Source organism: Carettochelys insculpta, chromosome 30 (genome assembly GCF_033958435.1).
Source record: "Carettochelys insculpta isolate YL-2023 chromosome 30, ASM3395843v1, whole genome shotgun sequence".
Taxonomy (NCBI): domain Eukaryota; kingdom Metazoa; phylum Chordata; order Testudines; family Carettochelyidae; genus Carettochelys; species Carettochelys insculpta.
Genome location: NC_134166.1, coordinates 9,849,278 through 9,861,617, shown reverse-complemented (window position 1 = coordinate 9,861,617; position 12,340 = coordinate 9,849,278). Strand labels below are relative to the sequence as shown.

The window sequence follows — 12,340 nt, the reverse complement described above, 5'->3', positions numbered from 1 at the left end:
AAAAACGGCGTGGGGAGGCGCTGTGGGGCACAGGCCTTCTGCGGGGGGCTGTAGGCCAGGCACACCATCGAGCGGGGGAGGGGGTGGGCTACGGCAGACACAGACCTGGCTAACAGACACGGTGCACACGGCGGCTTTTAGCTTTTATTAAATAAAATATATTAACATAAATTCTTTCCACTCAGTCGCCGAGAAGCCCCTGTTGGGTTCCCATGCCTCTGGCTCCCTCCGCTCTCGGGCGGCTGTTAGTTAGTAGCCAGCTGTTAGCGTGAAGCTCCTTCACCCCTCACCTGGCCCCTGGCAGCTGAACGACTCCCCCCCCCACCCCCACCCCAAACCCGCCCCCGCATGCTCCTCACGCAGGGCTGGAAAGCCCAGGGCCAGGCCTGGGTGCTGCTGAGTGCCTAAGGTGCTAGGTGCCAGTCTCATGTGCTGAGCGGAGGGTGCAGCCGGCAGTGGGCTCGGCTCTAGCTCAGGGGAGGCCTCAATCTGAGCTCATGCCCCCCCCCCGACACACACACACTAGTCCTTGTGCCTGTCAATGCAGCTGGTGCAAAGCAGCAGGGGGGCTCAGTGCCCAGTTGGCCCAGGTGAGGGAGTGGCACAATTGTGGGCACTGAGGAACTGACCCAGTCACCGGGGGCCTCCCTTCCTGGGCTGGCTGCCCCCACCAGGCAGGAGCCTCCCCAGAGGAAGCTTTTGGGGCTGGACTCTGCTCTGTACCTGCCTGCCCTCCGCACTGGCGCGTCACCACTTCCCTTGCCCTGGTTTCACAGAGCAGCTCTGATGCTTTGTGCTGGAAGTAAAGGGCTTTGTCCCCTGACCCGGAGCAGCTCCCCCTTCCCCCTGGGTGCAGCGCATGACCCACCCTTCCTCATACTGGATGGAGCGGGGTGGGGTCCATCTGGGAGCCGGTGCCCCTGTGGGGGGCAACATTGCTGTCTCAACCGAGTTGGGTGATGGGAGAGTTCTGGGGCTGCCCGGGAACAGGCTCTCGTGGCTGAGACAGCAACAGATTCGCTGGCAGGATGGGGGTCTGTTCTCTTTCGGAAAATGCCACCCATCCCCGCCTCGCCCTCCATTCGCAGACCTGTGCTGCTAAGCGGGACTGGCTGGAGTCGAGGCAAGAGACCTCAAGAACCTCCACTGCAAAAGCTCAGTTTCCACCCGTCACTTTCAACACCACTGGTAAGTGACATCCCCACACCCCGGGCCTTCCAGCCACAACCTGCTGCCTCCAGCATGGGGACAGGGCACCACTCGCTAGCCCCAGGAAAGAAGCTGGTCCTGGCTCCTGGCCGATGCTGCTGCATGGGTGCCAGTGACTGGCTCTGCTCCCAAGGAGCCACATGGCTGCACCCCTTCTCCCCGGGTCTAGGCAGCTTTCAGCACTCCCAGCAGAGGACCATCATAACCCCCGTGGGCACAGGGTGGTGGCAGCTGCCCCGTGCTGCATCATGACAGCTGCATGTGTGGGCTCCCCTGCTTGCCCCAGAGGGCAGCTCCCTCCCTGCCAGGGCCTCGTCCCCTGAGGTCCTGAGCACCCTCAGCCCCTCCAAGTGCCCAAGAGATAAAGACAGCTCAGCAGCTCTCAGGCTCAGGGACCTAGAAGTGTCCCAGGCCAGAATGGGCCCACAGGCCTCCCCAGGGCCGCTTAGCGCTTGACAGGGTCAGGTCACTCATGGCGGGGGCAGCTGGGGGCTGGGTGTGGTACCAAAGGGAGAAGGAACTGGGAACCTGCCCCCGCCCCCAGCTGATTTCCCCCCCATGGGCCCTGTCTTCTGCCCCCTCCCCGCAGCAGCCACCGCCCGCACCGCCTCCCTAGAGGAAGGAACTTGGGCTGAACATTCCAGAACCTTCAAACTGCGAATGTTCCGTCTGGCAGACAGAAGCCGTGGGGGGTGGGGGCAGCAGTGCCACCCCACAGTAGGGGGTGGTGACGAGTGGCCGCCAGGCTGGAGCGGAAGGCCTGGCAGGAGTGGGCTGAGCCCCATAGGGAGGAAAGGCACAGCGTGGAGAGCAGATCAACTGGGTCGTGGCAAAGGCCCCCGCCATCCTCCCCCCCGTCCTAGGCGCACTGACACAGAGCTGAACACACAGTGTGGGGGGCGGGGCGCAAATGGAACATCCTCCACCAAGGGCCCATGTGCCCAGCCCCCCTCTGCCTTCTGCCAACATCCCCGGCCCTCTCCCTGTTCCCAGTCCCGAGGGGACCTGATCCTCTCTCCAGCCAGGGCCCTGAGCTGGCTGCCCAGCCCTGCCTGCTCCCCTCCAACGTGAGGAGGGGTGGGGAAGAATGATGATGCGGGGGCAGGGGCTTGTGTGTGTAAATGCACAAGTACGTGTGTTGGGGGTCAGACTGTGTGCGCGCACCAAGGCACAAATGTGTGCACATGTGATGGTGTGCACGAGTGCGCAAATGCAAGCAGGCGTGTGCTTGGGTGTGCAAGCACACGAGTGCCTGTGCACAAGTGTGCCTGTGTGCAAAGGCATTGAGTGGCGGTGTCCACAAGGGTTCTCTTAGTGCCAGCACATGGGCACTAATTCCTGGTTGCGGGGCGGTCTGTGGGTATGCTGGGGGGATGGCCTGGAGAGAGGATGGGGCACTGCCCCCCCACAGCCTCACCCTTCCTGACACTGATGGGGTGGGGCTGATAACTCTCCCCACTCCCTCAACCTACCTCTGGGGCTGTGCCCAGTGTGGGTGCCCGATCCTGCCCCAGGCCTGCTCCTCCCCCACCGCAGGGACCCTTACTCAGCTGTGGCTAGGCAGGACCTTGCAGCTCCTTCCCTGGGGGGGGCACCTGCTCAGGCCAGGCTCCTGGGTGCAGAAGCGGGGATGGGGGTGCCCAGCCCACCAGCGGGGTCCAGAGCCCGCAGGAGGCTGTGGAGCTGGCACGTTCCCTGCCCTGCCGCCCTGGCACAGGCTCCCTGGTTGCTTGTGGGGCAACTGAAGGGCGTGATCCTGGACGGGGGCGGGGATGAAGCTGTGGGGGTGGGGGAGCAGGGACAGCCACCCCCTGTTCCCCTCACATCAGAGCCCTGTAGCCATGTGGGCCCTGCCCGTGCTGTGCAGTGAGTTACCCGCTGGGGGCCCCCTCTCCCCTCTGCTCCCCCCTCACTCTCATTTGTACTTTCCCTTCCCTTCTCTCTCTTGCTTTTCCCCCCTGGCTCCTGCCCCACCCCCGGCTCCTGGGTGGGATGCTCCATTTGGCTCCGACCCTCTCTGCCCTCACAAGGGGGTGCACATGAGTCGGACACAGACCCGACCCAGGGGAGGCACAGACCTGGATGTCCCCTTGCATAGGAATGTGCCCCCCCAGCCCAAAGCAGCCCAGCCCCTCCCCCAGCCTCAGTGTTCCCAACCCTGCCTTCCCGGGGGGCCAGATGCACAAGGGGGAGGGGGGCACTAAGACTGGGTTAGTGCAGGAGGCCGAGCCTTCTCCCCACCCCGCCCCATCCGGTGGCAGGCGAGGAGGAGGGGCGGGTGGGGGGGGCTGATGGTGGAGAAATGGAGTTGGGGGTGGGGGACAAAGCGGCGAGCCTGGCAGCCAACCCCGTCTTCCTCCTCCCCTGCCCTGCTCAGGCCTTCTTGGGCGGGGGGGCTAGTTTGATGATCTCTTCTTCTGAGGGCTGTCGGATGATGTCTGCAGAGAGATGGGAGGAGAGTGAATGGGAGCTGGGGGGGACCCCGACGGCCCCAGCACTGACCCCCCACCCCCGGCTGCATTTCCGGCCGGCTGGGGGCTCTGTGGGGCTGGGAGGAGCAGCGAAGGCACTACCGTGGCTGCTGGCGAAGAGAAGAGGCTGTGCATGGTGCCGGGTAGAGCCCCTGCCCCAGCCGTGGGGTTCTAGGCCTGGGGTGGAATGTTCATCCTCTGCCACACCCCCGGGGCTCCCCGTGCAGAGGGCACCGCCAGCTGAGGAAAGGGGCATTGGCTGACGGGCTGGTGCCAGGTGGGTCCCTTTTCCCCCATGGGACAGATGCCGCTCAGCGCCCCTGACGGCCTGGAGGGGTTAGGATTGAATTCCAGCTCCCCCGGGACCCAGCCGGCCACTCGGCTGCCTGCCACGTTTGTACTGCCAGGAAGGCAGGGGGAGGGGAGGGGCCCCAATCCCATGCTGCAGGGCTCGGGCTCCCAGGCCCAGGGAGAGGGGCGGCCTGGCGAGCTGGATCCTCACTGGGAGGTCTGCTCCCCGCTTAGCCAGGTTGCTTGGCCCCCCGCATAGGAGCCAAGCCCAGGAAGATGATGCTGCTGCTTGAATCCCAAGGAGCCAGCACCAAGCTGTGCTGCCCCCTCTCAGGGCCCAGGGTGTGGTGGGAGGGGGAGGTGCTGTCCTGGTTACCTGGGCCAAGGGGGGAGCTGGGGCATGTGGAGTGGGTGGGTGGGGGGGCTGGGAGGACCAGCCCTGGCTACCTGTCCTGCTGCACCCCCAAGCTCCTCCCGCCAGAGTCTTTAAACCCTGCACCCTCTACACTGCACTGCAACGACCTGGCTCCCTGGCAGCTGGACTTCCCCAGTAACCCCTAGGCAGGGCCCAGAGCCCCGAGGCTCCTGCTGCTGCTACAGCAGCATCCAGGAAGGGACACCGAGGTAACTGCACACCCCACCCCAGCCCTGAGCGGAGGTACCCAGGCACCCCCGGCCCTACAGTGAGGGATGGGGAATGGTCTTGCCCTAGGAGTGTGTAAGGGGGCTCTGACCTTTGTACTTCTTGGCGCTGGGGATGCGGGTGAGCTTGGTGTCCACCTCGTCCTCCTCGGAGATCTTCAGCACCTGGGTGCGGTACGCCACCACCGCGGTCAGCAGGTCTGGGCGCCGGGAGATCTCGAAGATGTGCTCAATGTACGAGAGGTTGTCTGTGTGGGCAAAGCAGGGGTGAGAGAGCCCGGCAGGGATGGGGCAGGCAGAGCGAGGAAGCCTGGCAGGGGAAGGGCCGGGGTGAGAGCCTGGGGGGACGGGGAAGGCAGGAAAGTTTATGGTGTCCCTGGGTGCGAGGGGTATGGAGGGGAAACAGGAGAGAAAAGCCACAAGGTTTCAGCCTCTGCCTGTCTGTGGGGAAACCAGGAGTCTCTCCAATCCATGGGGATCTCTGCTTGGGGGAAAGATGGACAGAGCTGCAGGGGTTGTGGGTCGGGAGTGGGGGGCACCAGCTGAGCTGTGGTGGGGAGAGCCCAGGGGCTGTGGGTCAGCATGGAAGGGCACTGGCAAGCCCCATCTCTAGCCATGCAGTGAGGCAGGCAGGAAAGGCCCAGCTGGAAGGAGCAGGGGCTGATATTCTGAGGCTGGGGAAAGGGCCTTGGCAGCTGTTTTCTCTCCCATCTGAAAGTCAGCACCTTCCGCAGCACTGCACCAGCCAAGGCACTGTGCCTCAGTTTCCCCATCTGCATAATGGGAGGCCGAACTAACTCAGGACTGTGCTGCACTTTGCCCACCTGCCAACAATTCCAGCCCGGCCGAGCTCCTGACGCCTCTTTCTCTGCCAAGCTCACTTGTAACTCCAGGGCTGCCTGGGGACCAGCTTCTCCTGCTCCCAAAAGGCTTCTCACCTGTGCTACAGGCGACTCCCCACTAACACCTCGTCCTACCATACTATGATACTCAGATGCTCAGCGACTGTCCCTAGCCAGCTCCTTACAGCGCAAAGCCTGCCCCAGGGGGTTCACCCCTAGTTATCGGTGGGGTGCGCGTGCTCTCCTCTGCCCTGCCCTTGGCGCACTGCCTTCCTGCCCCGCTCGGACGCACACACACACCACGAACCACATCCACCTCCCAGCGGCACCTCTCCCATCCCCTGGCTGGGGCTGCTGAACTCCTCTCCCTCCTGGGAACCGGCACAGGCTGACTCGCAGGGCTGGGCTGCTTTCACCTCCAGGTCTCCCTGCTGGGCAGTGAAGGGGGCTGGGAGAGAGGCTGGGGCGGTGTTCTCCCAGCAGGTGCTACAGAGCACGATGTGGAGGCAGGATCTGCCTTCCAACCACAGCTCTCCTGAGATCAGCCCTTGGCTGGCGTACGGCACCACAGGTCCATTAGCACCAGGGCCTGAGGTGCCAGCCCACACGAAGGGCTATCCCAGCATGCACTGGGCTCCGCATGGCTTCTTGGGGGGGGTGGGGGCATGTCACTTTGCTTGGAAGCCCCAGTCAGGAACTGGGAGGGACCCCACCTTCCCTCAGGGGGGTACCACGGGAGCCCTCCTGGCCAGTGAGCTGTGGTGTTGGCGATGCAGCCTGCTCGAGCAGGTGGGTGTTATCCTACACAATCTGTCATTAAAGGTCCCAGGGCATTGGGCGGCAGGAACCCAGGTGTCCTGGCTCTGCTCTAGAGGTGAGCCTCAGCTGGCAATTTCAGTTGGCCCTAGGGATATTTTTCACTCCCTGAGCCGACCTCTGGAGGCAGCTGTGAAAGTGCCAGGTCCCACCCCAGAAGTGGCTGCATTTCAGTGCTGGGCCAGAGAATCCCTGCATGTGAGTTGTAAGTTAAAGGACTGAACTATGGAAATCCTCAGCCTCACCGTCCATCCGCTGAGGGCTGGCTCCTAGCCGAGGGCATAAAATCCAGCAGCCATCCCTGAGAGAGACATATGGGGAGGGAAGCGGAGAGGGGGAGAGACAGATCGGAGCCGCGCAGCCAGAGGATCTGTCTGTCCGTCCATTCCCTCACACATGGAGCAATCACTGTGCCAGGCCGGGCAGCAGCTGGAGTGACTCAGCAACCTGCTGTGCCGCTGGCAGCTCAGGCCCACGGGTCAGACCTGCGGGGCTCGAGGGAAGCGACGCACAAGGGCAGCGCAGACCTGGGCTGGGACCGAGTGGCGCTGGCCGGGCACGCGCTCACCTTTGTCCAGTTTGTTGTGCTTCTCCAGGAAGCTGAACCAGTCCTTGCTCGTGGTGATTTCCTCGTGCTTCTCACTTGGGATGTCCTCCTTGCACGCCGACTTCAGCTGGTCCAGATCCTCGTTGGTGATGTTCTCCGCCAGCTCCTCGAGCAGGCTGCAGTACTCCGCCATCTCTGCAGGGGGCGCACACGGTGAGCAGACCATTAGACGTGGACCTGGCAGGCCGGTTACCCACCCCAGCCAGGAGCTGCCTCAGCCGGCCAATGCACCCGGTGCAGCTGGTCGGGGCTGGGGCTCAGCTCTGCACTCGGATGCAATGAATTCAAGGCGCTCTAGGCCCTGGTCCCGCGTGTCCACCTCAGCAATGCGAGTGGCCCAGCCAGTGCCCGATCCATTAACGCTGCCCCTGGGCTCTGTCGCGGCCGAGCCCAGGGCTCCCTGGTTCCAGTCCCTGCCCTGGACAATGTGAACAGGTCAATCCAGCAGGCCCACGCCATACCCCCTTGAAACACCACTGCACCTCTCTGGGGAAGCCAGTGGGCACTTGGCCCAGATCAGGCCTGCAGACCAGAAGGCTCCTGCCCTCCCGCCACCAGCACCAGCTCACTGGGGCGTCTGAGACAGCCAAAGTGGGCGGGTCCTTTAAATGTTATACCCTCCCCTGAAAGATGCTGCCCCTGTCCTCCCCGTCACTGCAGCTGGCTCATAGTGCAGGATGCAGCCCAGAAGCGCCAGCGCAGGATGTGGCCTGGCTGCAGTTAGGGGGAGGGCAGGGACTGCCGCTCCCACCCTCTGACCTGACCTCCCCCTAAATCTGTCCAGGGGACTGAGACGCTACCCCCTCCCCTTGCCCAGTGCTTGGTGAGCCAAGGGTCAGGGAGGGGTTGTGGGTCAGGCGCTGATGAGCAGAGCTCCCACAGCTGGCAGTGTGCGTTTCTACTGGTGGTGCACCTCCACCCTGCACTGGCGCATGTAACAAAATTTATTCCACCAATGGAAGGCGCAAGAGCAGAAACACGCTAATGAAAACTGCTGACGGTTCACAGCTGGGAGGCATTGGCAGTGCAGCTGAGGACCGGAATACTACCCAAGAACTGCTGGGCAATCTTCGAAGACAGGAGTGACAGGAATGGGATGAAATTCAATTGTACCAAGTGTGAAGTCAGGTACTTAGAGTCTCATGATAACAATTTCTGCTCCAAGCTGGCAGCTTCTCCATTGAAAGCGATGGAGGAGGAGGGAGAATTAAATTTAGAATTTAGAGAATCAAAGGAGGGAAATACAATTAATGCCAATCAACATGGGTTTATGGGACACAGGTCCTGTCAGACTAACTCAGTATCTTTTTTTTTATGAGATTATATGTTTTGTTGATAAAGGGAACGGTGGTGCTGTAAGACACCTAGACTTCTGTGTGGTTTGACATGAGCCCGCCTGACGTTTTGATTAAAAACCCACAATGACAGAAAATGAATGGTGCACGCGGTAAATGGGGTAAAAGCTGTCTGAGTGATTAGTCTCAGAAATGTTACTGTACATGGGAAATCCTCGTTCAAATGGATGTGTTTTTTGGGGGTCCCACAGGATTCAGGTCTTGACCCTATGTTATTTGATGGTTCTATCAATGACCTGCAAGAAAACATAAAATCCCCATTGATAAAGTTGGCAGAGGATACAAAAACCAGGGGGCAGGGGAATGAAGAAGACAGGCCCCTGCCCTGGAGCAATCTGGATCGCTTGATAAACTGAGTACAAACCAACAATATGCATTTGAATGGGGCTAAACATAACTGCGTACCTCTAGGAACAAAGAACGCAAGGTGGGGGTCTCTGGAAGGGGAGCAGGGACTCTGCCTAAGATTTGGGGCCAGCGGTGGATAACATGATCTTTTCATGCAATATAGCAGCCAAAGAGGCTAATGCAAAAGTAGGGTGTATAGACAGGACTCTTGAGTAGGAACTAAGAGGTTATTTTATGGTGGCTGGAACCTTGTGGCCAGTTCTGTGTTCACAGTTCAAGGAGGATGGTGATAGGTGGGCGAGGGGTCCTAGCAGAGACAGGAGAGCCCTGAAAGGTTAGAAAACCCACTTGACCATGGCAGGCTCCAGGAGCTCCATTTATTTAGCTTTACAAAGAGAAGGCGAAGGGGTGACTTGAACTCAGCTGGTGCATGGAGAACAAACATTTCATAGCAGGCTTCTCAGCCTAGCAGCGAAAGGTCACACCCCACACAGTGGCTGGAAGGTGACGTGGGAAAAGGCAGAGTGGAAATGAATGTGCATTTTTAAAAGGGGTGGGATTAACCTTTGGAACACCACTGCAAGGCCTGACACGTTTTCAGGAGCGGGAGAGGCACTGGAGAGGCCTCCTTGGAAATGCTGGGTCCAGTTCTGACTGCTCACATTCAGGGAAGATGGAGCTGACCTGGAGTTGGTGCAGCACAGAATCATTGAACACTAGAACTGGAAGGGATCTCAGGAGATCATCGGATCCAGTCCCCTACCCTCATGGCAGGACCACGCACTGTCTAGAACACCCCCGCTAGACGTCTGTCTAACCTGCTCTTAAATACCTCCAGGGATGGAGATTCCATAACCTCCCCGGGCAATTTTTTCCAGTGTTTGACCACCCGGACAGTTGGGAAGTTTTTTCCTAATGTTCAACCTGACCCTCCCTTGCTGCAGTTTAACCCCATTGCTCCTCGTCCTGTCCTCAGAGGCCCAGGAGAACAATTTTGATCCCTCCTCCTGGTAGCACCTTCTCACAGAGGTGTTAGGATGGACAAGGGCTTGTCTTAGAGAGGAGACTGGAAGACTTGGGCTTGTTTAGCACAAAGGAAGTGGAGAAGTGCTGTGATTGCTGTTGGGAATTTCACTGGGGGTTAATCCGCGGGAGGGGAAGAACCTTCAGGCAAAAGGACAATGTTGCATTGGAACAAACAGATACAAACTGAGGAGCAAAGGGAAACCAGAAGCAGGTATCAGAGGGGGAGCTCCTGGAACAGTTGCCCCATAGCAGCTGGGGGAGAGAGCTGAGCTGTATGAGTACAATGGTGTGACGGGGTTACTGGCAATTGCAGGGGCAGGGGTAAGCAGCTCACTTCTGTTTGCCTGTTATCCCCCTCCCCCCGACCGCCAAATTTCAGGCTTATGCTGCAGGGGTTCAGCCGGCTGCATCAGGGCCGGGAAGGGATTCTGGCATCCCACCAGCCTTGTAATGTGTCCTCTGTGATAGGTCCTTCCTCTGAAGCATCAGCCACGGCCACAGCCGGAGACAGGACACTGGATGTGGGGCGGGGAGCAGGGCTGGCACTGAACTTTCTGCCCCTGGGAGGTTGGCTGGCTGGTCCTCGCTCACTTGCTGAGGGTCTCACTGAGGACTATGTCTGCTCAGAGTTGTGGGGGGCAAAAGGGACAGGAGGTCAGGGAGTTCACCTTCCTCACTCACTGGGGTTATCCGGGTCTTTCACTTCATCACTTCCCCTAGCTGCTGGGTAGAAAAGCCCACCTGTGGCCTGCCTGGGGCACTCATTAAACTAGTCTCCGTTGGGCTGTAAAACTTGGTCTAACGTTGGTTGTTACATTTAGGATGATGTTGCTGGTGCAGTGGACGGCTTGTGTTGTGGAAGAGATGGGACTACATGATTTGGGAAACCCGATGGTGTGAGCAGTGGGATCCATTCAGAGACCAGAACTTTGTGTAGTACTAGTAGTAGTAAGCCTCTTCCCCTCCTACATCTTTTCCTTTCTCCTGGTGGGTTCCAGCTTAAGGTTCACCTTGTGATGGTGGTGGTCAGTTTTCTGAGGCTATGTCCAATCCATCACTGCCTTCTCTTCCTGATTTCTTTTTTGGCTGGAAGTCAGTCAGTCAGTTGTCACAGGTCTAGGTGCTCGATGGTGCATGGCCAGTGGATCCAGAGGATTTGAGAGGGGCAGTGGCTTACCCCTTTCTCTGTAACGGACTAACAGAAAATGCCAAGTGGCCAGAGCTCTAGGAATGGTCTCTCCAGGGTGGAGGAGCAGGGAGTGAGATGTCCCCGTGGGCACAGTGTGCTGGGGGGCAGCCACTGGCCAGTATCCTCTTATCTCCCTTGGCAGCAGGCACCATTCGGAGCAGAGAGGCTTGGTGTGTAATGAAAAGAGAAGCAAGATCTCCAGAGACTTCCTAGCCAGCAGCCGGACTCTCAGCTCTGTCACCTCCATTCAGCAATTCAAGCAGATGCTGACTGGTCTCTCTTATGCACAGGATTAAAGAGCAGGTTTGACAGGTCTACCACCCGCCCACGCAGCTCGCTCTGAGCGCCAGAGCTCTTTGGGTGCCAGCTCTGGCACCACTTTGAGAGCCCCGGGCAGCCTGGAGCAGACCTATGGGATAAATATGAGTCTGTGCAGAGCCGTCGAGGGCTGTGGGGGGTCTCTGTAGCTGTGGGCTAGGGCTGTGTCAGCTGGAGCCAAAAAGGAAGATCAGTTTACTCCAAATCCGACAACAGCTGCTTGGAGCTTGTCTCTATCCTAAAGCAGGAAGTTTGGGGCTGCCAGGTGCCCCACTGTTCCGAGCCTATTCCCTCCACATTTCCTGGGCCCTAGACTAGGGAGCAGAGTTCAGATCCTGGGGCTTGCCCAGAGATGTGGATTCTGGAGCCCAAATGAGCAACCCACACGTGTTGTGCAATGCAGAGTTTGCACTATTTTCACCAGGGGCCCTGGCTTTCCTGGCAAACGTAGCCAGAGCCCAGGGCTTCTCTGCAGCCGAGTTTTGTCCCAGAAGGTAGAATCCTGCCGGTTTCCTGGGAAATGTGGCTGGCTTTGTCCTCCAGATGAGGCTGCCCAGCAGAAGCTGGGGAGGGGGAAGGGTAAGCGTGTGTGCGTGTGTTGGTGTGTGCACAAGTCCATGTGCGCACACTGGGGGGGGGTGTTCACTTTCAAGAGCAGAGGGAAGGGCTGGAACGACCTGCCCCTCCTGCTGTCTCTCACTGTCCTGTCTCCACCCTCTGCCCCTTGCCCTTACTTCTGCTCCAATCCGGCCATCAGGGACCCCAGGACGGGGAAACGGCAGGGTTTGCAGACAGCCTTTGGCAGATTGAGGGCAAAGCACAAACCCATTGACCTGATTAGGAAAGGACCCGCCCCCACCCCCCGCCCAGCCCCACCTCACCAAACATGGAGATCGGTGTCATGCGTTCCCTGCTCAGCAGCCCCTGAGCCGGGAGGGACACCAGGGCTCCGGACCAGACCCAGACGTTCACCTTCCAACCAGCAACACACGGAGCCCATGGCAGACACCAGCGCTCTCCCAGCATGCTCACACACCCCACTGCATACGCTCCTGCACACTCAAGCCTTGTACACTCACTAACTCCTCCACAATCACACCCTTTCCCGCAGCCCTGTAAAATCACACCCACCCCAGCACAATCACACCCATTCCCGCAGCCCCATCAAATCACACTCACTACAGGACAATCACACCCTTTCTCGCAGCCCCATCAAATCACACTCA

At 59.6% G+C, this 12,340-nt stretch overlaps 1 protein-coding gene across 2 annotated transcripts in view; it reads right to left on the bottom strand.

Annotated features, from left to right (window-relative positions):
* Nucleotides 1-3,450: 3,450 nt before the first annotated feature.
* The window catches only part of PEA15 (proliferation and apoptosis adaptor protein 15), a 34,901-nt gene continuing 26,011 nt past the window's right edge, over nucleotides 3,451-12,340 (bottom strand). For both annotated transcript variants that reach the window (XM_074981209.1, XM_074981208.1), the window contains exons 2-4: nucleotides 6,840-7,013; nucleotides 4,706-4,861; nucleotides 3,451-3,647 (exon numbers count right to left, since the gene is read on the bottom strand). In XM_074981209.1, coding sequence (XP_074837310.1) covers nucleotides 3,583-3,647; nucleotides 4,706-4,861; nucleotides 6,840-7,011 — 393 coding nt within the window. In that variant the 5' untranslated portion in view covers nucleotides 7,012-7,013 and the 3' untranslated portion in view covers nucleotides 3,451-3,582. The remainder of the gene's footprint in view (nucleotides 3,648-4,705; nucleotides 4,862-6,839; nucleotides 7,014-12,340) is intronic.